The 15,723-nt window shown below is 58.3% G+C and overlaps 2 protein-coding genes across 3 annotated transcripts; both read left to right on the plus strand.

Moving 5' to 3' along the window:
* Positions 1-434: 434 nt before the first annotated feature.
* On the plus strand, positions 435-10,941 carry FNBP4 (formin binding protein 4). 2 transcript variants are annotated; one of them, XM_036384022.2, is made up of 17 exons: positions 438-589; positions 750-830; positions 1,674-1,810; positions 1,952-2,156; positions 2,250-2,400; positions 2,481-2,598; positions 2,764-3,102; positions 3,190-3,400; positions 5,454-5,572; positions 7,643-7,747; positions 8,019-8,152; positions 9,110-9,291; positions 9,447-9,760; positions 9,867-10,011; positions 10,052-10,398; positions 10,483-10,640; positions 10,746-10,941. In XM_036384022.2, the coding sequence occupies exons 1-17, from the start codon at positions 466-468 to the stop codon at positions 10,834-10,836; spliced, it is 2,961 nt and encodes a 986-aa protein (XP_036239915.1). In that variant the 5' UTR covers positions 438-465; the 3' UTR covers positions 10,837-10,941. The 2 variants fall into 2 exon arrangements, with proteins under 2 accessions (XP_054371149.1, XP_036239915.1); XM_054515174.1 differs by lacking the exons at positions 10,483-10,640; positions 10,746-10,941 and having other exon boundaries at positions 435-589; positions 2,478-2,598; positions 9,867-10,382.
* A 1,002-nt stretch (positions 10,942-11,943) lies between these two features.
* On the plus strand, positions 11,944-15,618 carry AGBL2 (AGBL carboxypeptidase 2). Its single transcript, XM_036385021.2, has 13 exons — positions 11,944-12,073; positions 12,154-12,279; positions 12,441-12,593; positions 12,689-12,796; positions 12,874-13,024; positions 13,101-13,865; positions 13,943-14,105; positions 14,223-14,349; positions 14,441-14,538; positions 14,615-14,724; positions 14,799-14,865; positions 14,974-15,060; positions 15,179-15,618. Exons 1-13 carry the CDS (start codon positions 11,944-11,946, stop codon positions 15,599-15,601), a joined length of 2,508 nt encoding a protein of 835 aa, XP_036240914.2. The 3' UTR covers positions 15,602-15,618.
* The last annotated feature ends 105 nt before the right edge of the window (positions 15,619-15,723 follow it).

The raw sequence follows: 15,723 nt of genomic DNA on the forward strand, positions 1-15,723 counted from the left end.
CTCCTCTCCAGGGATCATCCCCATAACCGCCCTGGTCCTAGGGCTGGGATCTAGGGCACGATGGAGCTGTAGAGCCCCGAGGAAGTATGGAGCTATATCTCCAGGGATATAGTTCAAGGGAAGGGGGGGTATAGGATAATAAGGGGCTATAGCCCCCAGGAAGAACTATAGGGTGGTGCTATAGGATAGCAAGGGACCACAGCCCTGGAGGGCAGGACGGGGCTCCGGGATAGGATGGGGCTCTAGGATCAAGGCCAGGACCACGCTGTAGGGCAGGAGGGAGCCGCGGGTCCAGATGGAGCCATAACCTCTGGTTCGTCCCCCTCCATAGGGAGTGCACGCCCGCAGTCCCGCTCCTAGGGGCGGGTCTTGCGCAGGCTCCGCCCCTTTAGTGACGTCAACATCCCGCCCCCCTCTGCGCGGCTCGCGCGGCCCCAGCCCTGAGGCGCAGCCGCCGCCGCCGCCATGGGGAAGAAGGCGCGGGCCGCGCCCGGGCGCCGGCCCATCCTGCAGCTCTCCCCGCCCGCCCCGCGCCGCGACGAGGCGGCAGGACCCGCGGGAGAGGGGGGCGACTCGGGCTCAGAACCCGGTAAGGTGAAGAAGGCGGGTGGAAGTGGGGGGCGCTTTGTTGGCGAGGTGCGGCCTAGTGAGGCCTAGCGCGGCCTGGCGGGACCGGGTGGTCCCGATCCGCTCCTCCCCCGCCATCCCCCCAGCATGAGCCCCCCGTGATTGACGCTTCTGCCCTGTAGATGAGCCCGAGACGGTGGCGGAGCCGCCCCGCAACCCGCCGAATCCGCCGCCACCCGCTCCCGCCGCGGTCAAGGCCACAGGTAAGGGAGCGCTGTGGGATGAGACGCGGGATTACATCCCCCCTGAAAAACTAGGGGGAGAATTTCAGGATTTTGGGGAGCTTGTGGTCCCTGCTGCACAATAATGATAAAAAAATGTTGGCGTTGTGGTTTTAAATGGGGCTTTTTGTCTTAATTTTGGGGGTGGTTGATTCTCACATATAATTTTTTTGGGTTCAAGCCATGATTGATTTAAAGTTTAAAATGTGGGGAGTTTGGTCCTAAAAGAGGTGTTTTGTCCTAAGTCTAGGCGTTTTTGGTACTTGATGTGGGGGCTTGGGAGTCCTGAATGTAGGAGCTTGGTCCTTTGTGTGATTTTTTTTTTTTTTTTCTTTGTTTGGTGGTATGTATGGGATTTTGGTCCTAAAAGTGCAGGGCTGTGAAGTTCCAAATAGTTTTTGGGATGCTGAGTGTGGGTTTTCTGGTTCTAAGTGTGGTGGGTTTTGTGCTAAATTTAGGGACTTTTATGGGACTGTGTTTGTTTTCTTCTCCATAACCCCGTATTTTTAACACAGGATAATTAACCACGTTTTAACTACTAGTTTTAAGGGAAGAGAGTTAACCCTTTCCTAAAATGATTCACTTTGGGGCTGGAGTTGTTTTCATGTTGATTATTTTAGTCATGCTGTTAGCAGCCCCTAGAGGTGACTGCTCATTCCTAAATGCATTTTATTACTGCTTCTTGTACTGATTCTCCCCAGGCTGTCCCTGGCATTTGTACACGGGCTGTTCTCACAGTGGCACCTGGAGCAGAGGTGGAGGGTGGGATCTAGTGCCCTGTGGCAGCAGGAGGGTTCCCCTGAGTGTTCACTCTCCCTTTTGCAGGAGGTTTGTGCCTGCTGGGTGCCTATGCTGACAGTGATGATGAGGAAGGTGAGACCCCGGAGAAGCCAGCCCGCTCCACGGATGCCAACGGCAGCAACTCTGCTGACATCGACAGCACCCTGGCGAACTTCCTGGCTGTGAGTGCCCCTCCAGCGGGGACAGAGGGAGGGAGGGATGGCGGGAGGAGGGCAGTTTCTTAGTGCAAGGCATTGTCCTCATTAGTCAGAGCTTTGATTTTGCTTGGGATTGAAACTCCTGGTGGGATGCTGTTTTTACAGGAGATCGACGCCATCACAGCCCCAGCACAGCCCGCTGAGCCCGCTGCTGCCTCCTCTTCCTCCTCCTCCTCCGTGCCACCCCCCATGCCTCCCCGCCCAGAGCCGAAGGAGTCGGGCTCGGGCCCCTCGTCGGGCACAGCCAATGGCACGGGCTCGGCACCGGCCCCCGAGTGGCAGTACGACACACAGTGCTCGCTGGCCGGAGGTGAGAGCCCTTCCTCTCTCCAAAGGGGGTGCTGACAAATGGGTCTCACTCAGGGGGAGAGGGGAGTGACAGGCTGTCCTTGTTCCCTGGCAGTGGGAGAGCTGGAGATGGGTGACTGGCAGGAAGTGTGGGATGAGAACACCGGCTGCTACTACTATTGGAACACCCAGAGCAACGAGGTGACCTGGGAGCTGCCGCAGTACTTGGCAACGCAGGTCCAGGGCCTGCAGCATTACCAGCACAGGTGGGCAAGATCTCCAGGATGTGTCCCTGTGTGAAGTTGTCCCAATCCTGCCCTTCATTCCCTCTTCTCTTCCTCAGCAGCACCGTGGCAGGCACCAACGGCAGCTTCATGGCAGCCACGGAGCCATTCCCTCAGGAGAAGGGGACCCCAGGCAGCGCTGGCCGTGGGACCGGCCTCAGCAAGCGAGAGGTGAAGAAGGTCAGTCGTGTGGTTCTGGCTGCCATGGGGCTTGCAGGCACCTCCTTGGGTGTCCTTGGAAGCAGCTGGGATGCTCTGCTCCATCCGCAGCCCTAGGAGGGGCCTGGTAGTATGGGCTCTTTCCCAGGCAGCTGCTAGAAAGCTCACATGGAGCTCATCCCACAGGAAGTGAATGAAGGAGTTCAGGCTCTCTCCAACAGTGAAGAAGAGAGGAAGGGTGTGGCTGCGGCCCTCCTGGCCCCACTCGTGCCCGACGTGGTCAAGGAGGAAGAGGAGCGCTGGAGGAGGAAAATGATCTGCAAAGAGGAGGTTGAGCCACCTCTGGAAGAGGAGGCGAAAGTGGAAGAGGCGCCAGCTGTTCCAGAAGAGCCAGAGCCCAGCAGGGACCCCCTGGAAGACACAGGGCAGGAGGATCTGTGCAGTGTGGTGCAGTCAGGGGAGAGCGCAGAGGAGGAGGAGGAGCAGGACACACTTGAACTGGAGATGGTGCTGGAGAGGAAAAAGGTAATGGGAGATGCTTGTCCTGTAAACAGGGCCACAGTGGCAGCCATGGTATTGCTGGGAATACACTGGGATGTTGTGTCTCGGCAGGCGGAGCTGCGTGCCCTGGAGGAAGGGGATGGCAGTGTTTCAGGCTCCAGCCCGCTCTCTGACGGGAGCCAGTCGGCCCCGCAGGATGTGTCCCGCAGGCTGGCCTCCAAGAGAGGCAAATGGAAACTGTTCGTGGGAGCCGCCAGCCCCGAGTCTGCCAGTCGAGGCCCCAGCAAAACAGGCCAGGAGAGCCCAGAAGCAGGAGAAGCAGGTAATTGGAAAGGCTTCCTTTGGAGGCAGGAGTGGGGGGTTTCCATTCCCTGAGGACCCGCAGAGCAGTGCCAGGAAGGGCTGTGAGGTACCTGTGCCAGGTGGGGACAGGTGAGGGGTGGCTCTGTCACAGCCCAGCCTCACTGGGATAAGCTGCGCCTCTGCCGCAGTCTCCCTATCCTAATTACCCACATAAGGAGAAGAGTTCCGTATTCAGTGGTTCTTGGGAGACAGGACACAGATAACAGCTGCCTCACATCCCATTGCCTTCCTGTTCGTTCCAACATCACAAATCCAGCCTGTGGCACATTGGCACCCTGCACTTGTCAAGTTCAGTTTTTGAGCTGCCTGGTACTGAATTCCAGACAGCTGCGGTGTCCCTGGAGCCACTCCAGGGCCCCACACTCAGTGTGTAGGGAATGTAACTCCGGCCTGTGTTGCAAGGCAGCCCCTGTTTCTGAGAGGCTGGTTCAACTCAGGGTGTGTATGGATATATCAGTCGTACACAGCTAGCCCTCGTGTTCCAGTTGGATCCCCTAGAGCTGTGCTTCCCAAAATGCACCAGCTGTAGCATTTTAAGGACCGCTCTATGCCCAGCAGCTCTGGGACTCCCAGATTGTAGAAGCATGGAGTTGTTCAAGTTGCAAATACCCTCTAAGGTCACGGAGTCCAGCTGTTCCACCAGCACTGTCAAGGCCACCACTAACCTATGTCCCCAAGTTCCACATCCACATGATTTTTTAATTCCTCCAGGGGTGGGAACACTACCACATCCCTGGGCAGCCTGTGCAAGGGCTGGACAGCTCTTTCCACTAAGAAATTTCCCCCAATATCCTACTTTAATGTCCCTTGGCACAACTTAAGGCTGTTTCTTCTTGTCCTGTCTCTTGTTTGCCGGCAGCAGAGCCTGACTCCACCCTTCTTTCTGGGCATTGTGGGGACCGAGAAGGTCCCCCTGAGTCTCCTTTTCTCTGGATGTGCCATTCCCTTCCCAGCACAAGATTTGTGTGCCTGCAGCACAGAAAGCTGAATGGAACTGCTTTTGCAAGGAAAAACTGGTACAAAAGTGCCTACAGCAGGCTGTGTCCTTCTGTAGTGGGAGTTGGTGCCTGCCCCATCCCAGGGTTCCTGTGGCCCTGAGGCACCTCTGCTTCAGGCAGGGGCATGAGCTGGATGACAGCTCTGGCATTAAATCAGTGATGTCATTTTTGCATAGGAAAATGAATGGTTTTGCCAGAGGGCTTTCCAAATAACCCTGAAGCCAGCTCTTTCCAGGAGCACCAGATTCCACCTTAGCCTAGGGAACAACGAGCTGTCACTCCAAAATAACCAGTTGAGCACCCTGCTGCTGGAGGGTGATTTAGGGAAGTGTCCTGCCTTCCATCACCAGGAAATGCTGGGAATTGGGGTTTCTCCCCAGAGGCCTGTGAGACTCTGTCACGAACTTCCTTCTTTAGAATTGATTGCTTTGACAGTGAATTGGTAATCTGAAGGCAAGACCTTCTGGTATTGGTGATTTAGGGAAGTGTCCTGCCTTCCATCACCAGGAAATGCTGGGAATTGGGGTTTCTCCCCAGAGGCCTGTGAGACTCTGTCACGAACTTCCTTCTTTAGAATTGATTGCTTTGACAGTGAATTGGTAATCTGAAGGCAAGACCTTCTGGTATTGGCAGCTTTTGGGGACCTCTTCAGTCTTTCATAATTAACTTATTTAATAGCTAGTACCTATTATTGACAGATTTTGGGAGTTAGTCTCTTCCTGCTTCCCTGATGTCCAATTTTCCAGGTCTTGCCTCATCGCTGCTTTGCACTGTAGCTGCTCCAATGCTCCCCTTCCCATGCTATCCTTCTGGAAGGATCCCCACCACCAAAACAGAGCAGTGACCATCTATCCTTTTAAATTTCAGGCTCTTGTCACTGGCTCTGGTGGGTCCCAGCTCTTTGCCCACTGTTGCTCACATTGCCTTTGGTTCCAGGCACAGTGTCCAGCCAGCTGCTGGCACTGCCAGGGTGGTGATGGGACAAGGACTGACCTGTCCTTCCTTCTCCTGCAGCCCCGAGCACAGAAGCAACTGATCTGAGCTCAGACAAAGAGGCAGAATCTGAGGAGCCCCAGGAAAAAGCCAAATCACAGGGGCCTCCAAAAATGGAAGAGGAGGAGCAGGATCTAAAGGTATGGAGAGGTAGAGGTGCATGTCTGTGAGATGAGGGATGTGATGGGTGCTCCAGCTGCCAGCAGGAACAAGGGACATGCTGGCTCCCCCAGCCACCTCTTCCCTGGGGACACTGGAGCTTTGGGCTCTGGATTTGGCCCACCTGAAGCTTTTACAGCTCAGATCCCGGTGTGGCTGTGGAAACAGCTTGTGAAGGAAGGGCTCTGCAGGGCTGGGACAATATCCTGTCTCTAGTAGGATTCAGCAGCAAAAGCTTGGATGAAAGGAGGGTGTGGGGGGGCAAAGACTGAGCCCTGGGTGTTGTTGTGGCAGAGGACAACCAGTTTGATCTTGACTTTGTTTTCACCAATAACAATATTCCAGTCTCTGGCCCGGTCAGTCGTCCCGTTTCCAGGCTGAAGACTCCTCGTCCGTAATCTCTCCGTTTCTTGAGGCTGACGGTACCGCTCTGCCCTTCGCCCGGCATTACTCTTAGATACAAGCTGGGGAAGCCCTGGGGATTTCTGCAGCATCCTGCTGATAGCTCTTCTCTGAGCCTTGGTTTGCTCCTTTGGCTGCACTGGATCAGTTCCCTGATCTATAGCAGAGCTCCTGGCTCTAGGGCAGTATGACAGAGCAGTAGGGGACATCTTTCCTGTTTGTCCTTTAGTCCCCATGCCACTTGTTACCCTGAGATCTCCTGCAGCATAAAATTTGGCTCTGGAGTTATTCTGTGACGTTGGAAATGTTGTCACCTCCCTGTGGCAGATGGGGAATCGCCGGCTCATAGTGGAGCCCAGGTGGAACCTGCAGTGAGAGTTACCTATCCCTGTCCTCATTTCCCACTACTTAAATAATTTTTCTGGTGTGAAAGGGAAGGTCCTTTTGTCCTTGTGAAAAATCTCCTATCTCCCCCATAGAACAACTCCTTAAAGGATTTTGAGATGTAACATTCCCAGACCAAAACTGAGCCTTCCTCAATGCAGTATCCATTTGAGACCTGATTTTTAAATTAATTTATTTAAATAAAAAGAATAAAAGCCTGTAGCAGGGCTGGACTTGCTGGTCCCCTCTGCAGTCCCCTCCTCCTTCTGGTCCCAGTGGGTGCTGTGACAGACCGTGTGGTGCTTTTCCATGCAGGATTCCCTTAGAGCTGTTGGAGGAATGCCAGCTCCTGGGTAACCAGTACCATTTGCTCATCGGGTTGGGATCTCTCTGGTTACAGCAGCTGCACCGGGGCCACCGCTCCCAAGTCACTCTCTGCTCCAGGATGTTCCCTGGCTTCTCCAGAGACACAATAACATGGGAATTCATATGCCTGCCTTGGTCTTCTCTAGGGCTTGCTTGTCTGGCCCATCACCTCTGGAGACAGATGCTTCCTTGGTGGCTTTGGTGGGCATTCCAAAGCCTCTTCGGAGGAGTGAAGTTAAAAATAGATATTTTTAAAACCTGCTTTAGCAGTGGTGATGCCACTCGCAGACATTCCTGTTCTGGATTCCCTTCTGGCTTGTGGCTGCTTCCATGCAGTGCCTCCAGTCAGGGGGATGGAGTCAGGATCCCCATGTCCCCAGACTGGAGGTTTCACTCCATGGGATGCTGGGGTTGAGTAGCTGTGGTCGCCATGAGCTGACCTGAATTTTGATGTAGCTGCTACCTCTGCTCTGGGGTAAATCCAGAGCTGTTGTCCCTTTCTGGTGCTTTCCAGCTAGTTCCTCTGGAAAGGAATTATTTACAGAACCTGGAATGACATCCTGGCCCATTTATTTGGGAAGCATTCTTAGGTATCTGCTATGGCGATGGTTCTGCTGTAACTCCAAAGTACCAGAGCTACCGGAGCCCATGCTGTCCTTCCGCACAGAGTCGAGCGCAGTCCGTGGAGGAGCTGTCACCCAGCCACCCACACTGCCTGTCCCTGGGGTGCAGGATGTAGCAGGACTTAACAGAGGGGGTGACAGGCACACAGGGCCCGGGTGGCACGTCCTGGTCTCTCCAGGCTGAGGGGCTGTGGGTGGTCCCAAGAGCCACGGGGCCGTAGCTGCCCGATGCTGCTCCCAGAGAACAGCTCTTGACTCTGCCCTTTTTCCTGGCAGTTTCAGATTGGAGAGCTGGCAAATACTCTGACTAGTAAATTGGAGTTCCTGGGCATCAACAGACAATCTATCTCCAACTTCCACATGTTGCTGTTGCAGACAGAGGTAACCGAGCCTTCGCCCCTCGCTCCGGCCTCGTGTTCCGGAGCGGATCGGATGCAATCCGCCGTCCGTCCGAGCGCCGGTGCTGCGTGAGCCTCGTGGCGCCTTCCCTTCCTCGGCGGGGGGAGAGCGCGGCTTGGCGCGGAGGCGGGGTCTCCTCCTCCTGGCCCCCCGCGTCCCGTGCCGGAAGGGAGCCTCCCGATCCTCGAGTCCTGTCCCCCCCAGGGCCCCTGGCAGCCCACCTCACCGGCTTCCCCCGGTTCTTGCCCTCTAGACCCGCATTGCAGACTGGCGAGAAGGTGCTCTCAATGGAAACTACCTCAAACGCAAACTCCAAGACGCAGCCGAACAGCTTAAACAATACGAAATAAACGCCACCCCTAAAGGCTGGTCCTGCCACTGGGACAGGTACGCGCTCTCCTCCTTTCTCACCTTTCATCTCTGACATCTCAGACATGATTTGTGACCATCAACCACCCGACGACGCTGGCGCCGTCCCTCTGGCAGACTGAGAGCGGCTTCTGTTAGTGCTGGGCAGGCAGAGAAACGTCCGGCACTCGCAGAGTTTGGGCCAGCCACCAAACTGGAGGATCCAAACGGAGTGCCCAGTGCTTTGCGACGGAGCCGATTCCCTGACGGACAGAGCTGGTTGTGCCTCTCGCGAGTGTCCAGCGCTGTGGAGGGCGGGCCTGGGGGGTCGCGCATGCGAGAGCTCTGTGAACTTTGCAGGATCTCTGGATCAACTCTTCTGACCAACAGCTCTTCCAAAGGACAAACTTCAACTCACCGACGGAATGAAGAACAAGATTTCTGTCTCCTGCCAGCAGGTCAGACCCAAACATTTCTTTGTCTATTTGGCTTTCTTGATTAATTTTCCTTTGTTTGAAATCTTTGCTCTTTTGTTTTTCAGCTCCCAGATCCGCTCCCTCTCTCTAGCATTCACTGTGTGTTTGACACCAAGAGTATCATAAAAAACTCTGCGCACCATGGGGTAGGGGGGCAGCCGCTTCCCTCCATTGGGCTGTTCCCCTGTGCCTCTTCTCGGAGGGCGACTTTCAGCCAAGGCCGTGCTGAAAGTCCCAATGTTAGCGAGACGTTGCCAGCGTTCCGGCCCTCCTCTCCCTCGGAGCGGGGGGGCTCAGGGCGACGTTCCCGCAGCCAGCGATAGCAAATAGCTTTGAGCGAGTCGGCTCGGGCCTCTCCTGCCTCTGTCCTCAAAGTTGTTTGTTGTGTGTGGGAGAGCGGCAGCCCTGCTGCACGAGGGTCTCCCCTGCGAGAGCGCACTGCTGTCGTGGGCAGGCCCGCCTTGGAGTGTCGGGGGCGGAGAAGGGAAGCTGAAGCCTCCTTCTCTTTCTTGTGATCTAGGGAGCATAGACGCTATTTCTATGTTAACGAGCGCTCGGGAGAGTCGCAGTGGGAGTTCCCCGATGGGGAGGACGAAGAGGAGGGACAGCAAGGTGCCGCCGACAGAAAACCCGACAGTCCTCCAAAGCCACCTCCCAAAGACAAAGGAGAGCACGCCGAGGGGCCCGCCGAGCGCCCCGCAGGTACGCCTCGCTGTCGGGAGGGTCCTGGCCCCAGAGCGCGGGGTGGGGACAGGGCAGTCCACAGTGGTGGTGCCTCCAAGCGGGACCGTGGGCAAGAGCAGGTGGTACAGACTGTAGGCCATGCATTCAAGCCTGTGTCAATGTCTGTTCTTCAGGCTCCCTTTGTAAGGAATCCTTCTCAGGCCAAGTTCCTGCTACGTCTCTCATGCCGCTCACTCCATTTTGGACTCTGCTTCAGTCCTCTGTCCCAGTCCTCCAACCTCCCTTGCCTTTGGAAATGCCTCCACCGCCTCCACCCCCCCCAGACTCGCCCCCACCACCTCCACCGCCACCCCCACCACCTGGAGAAGATGGGGAGATTCAGGAAGTGGAGATGGAAGATGAGGGGGGTGAGGAGCCACCTGCCCCAGGAACAGAGGAAGATGCTCCCCTGAAGTCCTTGGTGCGCCCTGCTGCCAGCAGCAGCCAGGTGAGCACTGGAGCCAGGGCTCCACTGATTCCAGAGTGTGAGACTCTGGGAAATGGGTGTGTAATGGTGCTCCTGACTCCACACTCACCTCAGCACTCTCTTCCAGGCCACCGTCGATCCAAGCCCAGCCCCACTGCTCTCGGCCAAGCCACAGAAGAGGAAAGCAGTGGAGATGAGCCCAGGGCTGATGCAGCGCACGGCCACCATTGGCAGCTGCCCCGTCATCTACAGCCAGCCCCTGATGGCCACGGGCAAGTACCAGCCATCAGCCGTGCCCCTGGCCTCCCTAAGGCCACGCCAGCGTCTCCAGAGCGAGATCCAGGGACGGCCCAACCTCCGCATGGCTCCGGGCCACAGCTGGCCCTCAGCCCACGGCGCTGGGGCTGCAGTCCAGCTACCTGGGTGTGGCGGGACCTCCTGCACCTTCCATGATGGGATACTCGGAGTGCGCTGTGCCCGTCAGCCCGGCCACCACGGCCACCACGCAGCCGGTGCCAGCTCGGGGAGCCCTGCCAGCCACGGGCACTGCAGCTGAGCAGCCACCGCCCCCGCCACCCCCACAGACGCCCCCACCGCCCACCCCCAAGGCGCCGCCGCCTCCGGAGAAGGAGAAGCCAAGGAAGGGGCGCAAGGACAAGGTATGCCAGAAGGTCTCACACCGACACTGTTCCTTCCCTCCTTCCTTTCCAGCCACACTCAGCACTGTTATTTTTGTGGCACAGGGCAAGAAGGGCAAGACAAAGATGCCATCGCTGGTGAAGAAGTGGCAAAGTATCCAGCGGGAGCTGGATGAGGAGGAGAATTCCAGCTCCAGCGAGGAGGACCGGGAGACCACAGCCCAGCGGCGCATCGAGGAGTGGAAGCAGCAGCAGCTGATGAGGTACAGAGCCCGGGGGCTGGCACCAGGACATTTCCTGGTCCCTTGTAAAAGAGGGGTTCCATGAGAGGGCCAGCTGGGTGCTGACATTCTGCTTTATCTCTGCAGTGGCATGGCCGAGAGAAATGCCAACTTCGAGGCACTGCCAGAGGACTGGCGGTCACGGCTGAAGCGGAGGAAAACAGCCTCGAGCACATGAGGCATGCAGTGCCGTGCCCACCTCTTGGGGTTTTTTTGTTTTGGTTTTTTTTACAGATGTACAGTTCCTTTGACCATTGTCCAATAAATTGTAGCAGTTTGGGAAGTGCCATCTCACTGTTTCTGCTGAGGGCAGGTGGTAGATGGGGATGGGGAGCACAACAGACCCCTGTAATCCATGATTACAAGTTGGGTGGGTGTGTGGGTTGTGGAGGCAGGAAGGCTCTGCAGAGGAAACTGGACAGGCTGGATTGAAGGGCTGAGGGTAAAGGTCAAGTGCCAGGTCCTACACTTGGGTCATACACACCCTGTTGAATGCTCCAGGCTGGGGCAAGAGAGGCTGGAAAGCTGGGAAAGGCCCTGGGTGTGCTGGTGAGAGCAGCTGAACAGGAGCCCAGGTGGACAAGACGCTGATGGCACCTGGGCTGTCCCAGCATTGGTGTGGCCACGGACCCATCCCCTGTTCTGACACTGCTGGGCCACCTCCAGCAGTGGAGGTGGCCTCCACTCTACCTGGGGACATATCTGGAGCCCTCGTGGTAAGAGGGGCTGTCCAAAGAAGGGAATGGAGCAGAGGAAGGGTCTGGAGCACCAGGAGGAGCTGGAGGTCCTCAGCCTGGAGTGAAGGAAGCTTGGTGGGACCCTCTGGCTCTCCACAACTCCCTGAGAGGAGGATACAGCCAGGGGGTGTGTCAGGCTCTGCTACAAGGGACAGGACCAGAGAAAACAGCCTCAAGCTCTGCCAGGGGGAGTTGAGGTTGGATGAGAGGAGGAATTTCTTCATAGAAAGTGGTGTCAGGCATCAGAAGGGGCTGCTCAAAAATGTGATGGAGTCCCTAGCCCTGGCAGTATCCGAGGAATGACTGGACATGGAATGACAAGGAATGGCATGAACACCTCAGTGCTCTGGTCTGGGTGTTGAGGTGGGGATTGGTCGCAGGTTGGGCTTAATAATCCTGGAGGTCTTTTCCAACTTTAATGACTGTGAAATCCCTCTGGCTCCTTGCCCAGCTCTGCTCCAGGACTGCCCCATTCCTCCCTGTAGCTCAGCAACCGGGTGCTAGCCCAGCCCTGACGCTGCCTCTGCTCTTCCGGGGCTCTCACAGCCATGGAGCCCGCAGGGCGCTGCGCTGCCCAGGGAAGGGAGGGAGCTCTGGGGGGGTTCAGGGGGGGACAGCTCCTGAAGCCCTATGACAGCTTCATCCGCACCCACCTGCGCTTCTATGGCTACTTCCGAGGTGAGCCCTGGCCGCTGTGCCCTCCTGTCCCTGGGCTGTGTCCCCTCCTGCCCCCTGGCTGCAGCGCTGTTCTCCCCAAGATGAGAAGACAGGCAGGGAAGAGACTGTCATGTCCCCGGGGGAACCCTCCGGGCAGCATCCCAAGGCCTCCACCATGGGCAACACCGACCCTGGCTGGCAACAAGGTCCTGGGCGCGAGCCAAACCGTGAGTGAGACCCTGCATCCCCTCACAGCCCCCTGAGCACAGCGTCCTCCCAGCACAGCAAGTGTGGGGGGAGGGCTTCTCCCTGTCCCTGCCTTGGTTTTGTGGGGTGCCCCTACCCCAACCACACTGGAGGCCCCCAACCCTTCCTGGTGCTCTTGCAGACCCCAGGGTGGTGCAGACGCCTCACCAGGGCAGACTGGCCCCCTTAAGGCAGCCCTGGAGGTCTCCAGGAGAACCACAGGCTCTGTTCTCCCTCTCTGCTCCTCGCTGGCCTGTGGAGTGTGAAGTCATCCCAGAGACGATTGAGCACATCGGTGAGGGGATGCTCCAGCTGTCCCCCGCCTCACCCCTGTGCCAGACCCCTATTGTGTGTATGGCATTTTTCTCTGTGTCCCCCCCCCTCTCCCAGAGTGGGTCCCCCCCAAACCAGAGCCCTTCTGCCCACCCATGGGCCAGGAGCAGGCCCTGTGCACCCTTGGTGAGGAGCAGGGCACTGTCGTCTACCACTCCAGCCCAGGTAAGGGAGCACAGGCAGCACTCCTGAGTGCCTCTGCTCTCCCCAGACCCCCACCACTGTCCCTGCTCCCCCCACAGTGCTCCAAGGCTCCTGCTTTACCCGTGCTCGGGTTGGAGGAGCCCCGGGGCCACTCTCCTCGCCAGCAGCCCCTTTGGAGGGTCCCCAGGACACCACGCTGCTCTTCGAGTCCCGCTTTGAGAGTGGGAACCTCCAGAAGGCCATCAAGGTGTAAGAGAGAGGCCAGGGCACCATGGGGCCTCTGGTGTCAGCCTGGAGCTGGAGCACTACCCTTCCCTCCACACAGGGGTCCCTACGAGTATGTGCTGATGCTGCGGCCAGACCTGTACACGGCCAAACACACACAGTGGTTCTACTTCCGTGTCCAAAACACGCGGCAGGAGCCGCTCTACCGCTTCACCATCGCCAACATGGCCAAGCCCAAGAGCCTCTATGGCCAGGGTTTGCGGCCGCTGTTCTATTCCCAGCAGGATGCCCAGAGCTGTGGCATAGGCTGGCGCCGGGTCGGGACCGATGTCTGCTATTACCGTGGCAGCGCAGGGGAGCCGCCGCTGTTCCGGCTCAGCTGGACCATGCGCTTCCCCCATGATGGTGACACCTGCTTCTTTGCCACCGGCTACCCCTACACCTATTCGGATCTGGGGCGCTACCTGCGCGCGCTGGCGGCCGACCCGGCGCGCTCACGGTACTGCACAGTGCGGGCGCTGTGCCGCAGCCTGGCCGGCAACACCGTGCCCCTGCTGACCATCACCGGCCCGGGCAGCACGGCCGGCAAGCGGGCGGTGGTGCTGAGCGCCCGTGTGCACCCTGGCGAGAGCGGCAGCTCCTGGGCCATGCGGGGATTCCTGGATTTCCTGCTGAGCCCCCACGAGGACGCGCAGCTCCTGCGCCGCCTCTTCGTCTTCAAAGTGGTGCCGATGCTCAACCCCGATGGGGTGGTGGTGGGCAACTCCCGCTGCTCCCTGGCGGGACAGGATCCCAACAGGGCCTATGGGAAGGCTCTTCCCGGCTCCTTCCCCAGCGTGTGGCACCTGTGGGCCATGGTCCAGAGGTGAGGTGGGCGTGGGGAGCTGGTGGCACAGGGCCACTCCTGTGGCTGTGCTGGTGGCCATATCCCAATGTGTGCAGGGAGCTGGCAGAGCGGGAGGTGGTGCTGTACTGCGACTTCCATGGGCACAGCAGGAAGAACAACGTATTCATGTATGGCTGCGATGGCGGCGGGGATGGTACAGGGACACGGCTGCGCCAGCGAGTGTTCCCCCTGATGCTGAGCAAAAACGCCCCTGACAAGGTGGGACACGGAAGCCTCAGAGCCACATGTTGTGGTGGCAGTGGGAATGCAGCCCATGTGCTGCTTCCCAAGTTGTCCCTGTGTGGCTGAGACCGCTCTGACCCTGGGGGCCTCCAGTTCTCCTTCTCCAGCTGCAAGTTCCAGGTGCAGAAGAGCAAAGAGGGGACAGGCCGGGTCTCCATGTGGCGCCTGGGCGTCTCCCACAGCTACACCCTGGAGGTGGCCTTCAGTGGCTCCACACTGGGTGAGGGGCTGCCACAGCCACGGGGACAGTTCCAGTGGAGTGGTCCTGGGCTGGGAAGCTGCCCTTGTTTCCTTTTCCCTGTCTCCTCCAGCTGGGAGAAGCTCCCACTTTAGCGTGGAGGACCTCGAGTCACTGGGCTGCCTCCTCTGTGACACCCTGCTCGACTTCTGCGACCCTGCACCTGCCAAGGTGGGTTTGGGCCTGGCCCAGGTGTCCTGGTGCCACGGGACCACGGTGACACCATGACTCTGGTACTGTTCCGCAGCTCCAGCAGTGCCTGGTGGAGGCGGATGCGCTGCTGCAGCGGCGGATGGATCGTGGGCCAGGCTCTGGAGGCAGCTGGAGTGATGTGTCCCCCTCAGAGCTTGAGTCCAGGTATGTCATCCCCTGTCACCTCATGTCATCCCCTGGTGCCACTGGGGGCTGCAGATGGTTCTTGCTCCCTGCAGCACCAGTGGCTCTGACAGTTCCGTGTCTGATGGGATCCCAGATGACTTCCACAGCCCCAGCCAACAGGTGAGTCTCCATGTGCCACTGATTTTGAGGTGGCAGGGATGCAGAGCCAGGGTGGAACACAGTAACAGAGGGTGCAGATGTCCCAGTGCCACTTTACCACTGGCACAGATGGAGCCACACAGGAAGAAGCAGCTGCAGAGACGGAGAGCAAGGAATGTCCTGCGCCGAACAAAGCGAAGCCGCACCACTATCCCGGTGAGCCTGGAGCCACTATAGGCCAGCCAGGCCCCCAGGGGACAGTCCTGCAGGGACACTTGTCCCCAGTGCTGTCCCACATCTCAAGTGGGTCTGACACTTCTCCTGTGCCCCCCAGGCTGGGACCTGCAGGCATCCAGTTCTTCCTGGTGTCCAGAGTGGAGGTGACAGTGCGGGAGAGAAGCCCAGAGCCAGCTCCAGTGTCACCTTTTCCAGGGCAGCTGGAGCAGGGAATGGCCCCCGTGCCATCGCAGGAGCGGTATCTGGAGCTGACTCTGGAGTGGCCCTTCCCACGGCACCTGAAGCAGGGAATGGCCGCTGTGCCACCATGGGAAGGCATCAGCTGGACAGCAGCACAAGTGCAGTGACACACCGCAAGCCACCACTGAGCCCCTGCCACCCTGCTGCCACCAGTGACTCTTCCCGGGATCCAGCCATGAGGCCATCCTGGCAGCGGGGTGGGCACAGGCCCAGGGACAGGGCACGTCCCCTCACTGTCCATGTGGTGGCCTCACGCTGCTGCGCCTGTGCTCGGCAGTAAAGGTGCTGCCACCTCCATGTCTATGCTTGGTGCTGCCTGTTTTCATTTTGATGTCCCCTCAGGAGTCCCCTTGTCCCCACGCTCGGCCAGAGTCTTGCTGGCACCCAACCCCATGACACCAC

This window comes from Molothrus ater, chromosome 6 (assembly GCF_012460135.2).
Source record: "Molothrus ater isolate BHLD 08-10-18 breed brown headed cowbird chromosome 6, BPBGC_Mater_1.1, whole genome shotgun sequence".
In the NCBI taxonomy this organism is placed as follows: domain Eukaryota; kingdom Metazoa; phylum Chordata; class Aves; order Passeriformes; family Icteridae; genus Molothrus; species Molothrus ater.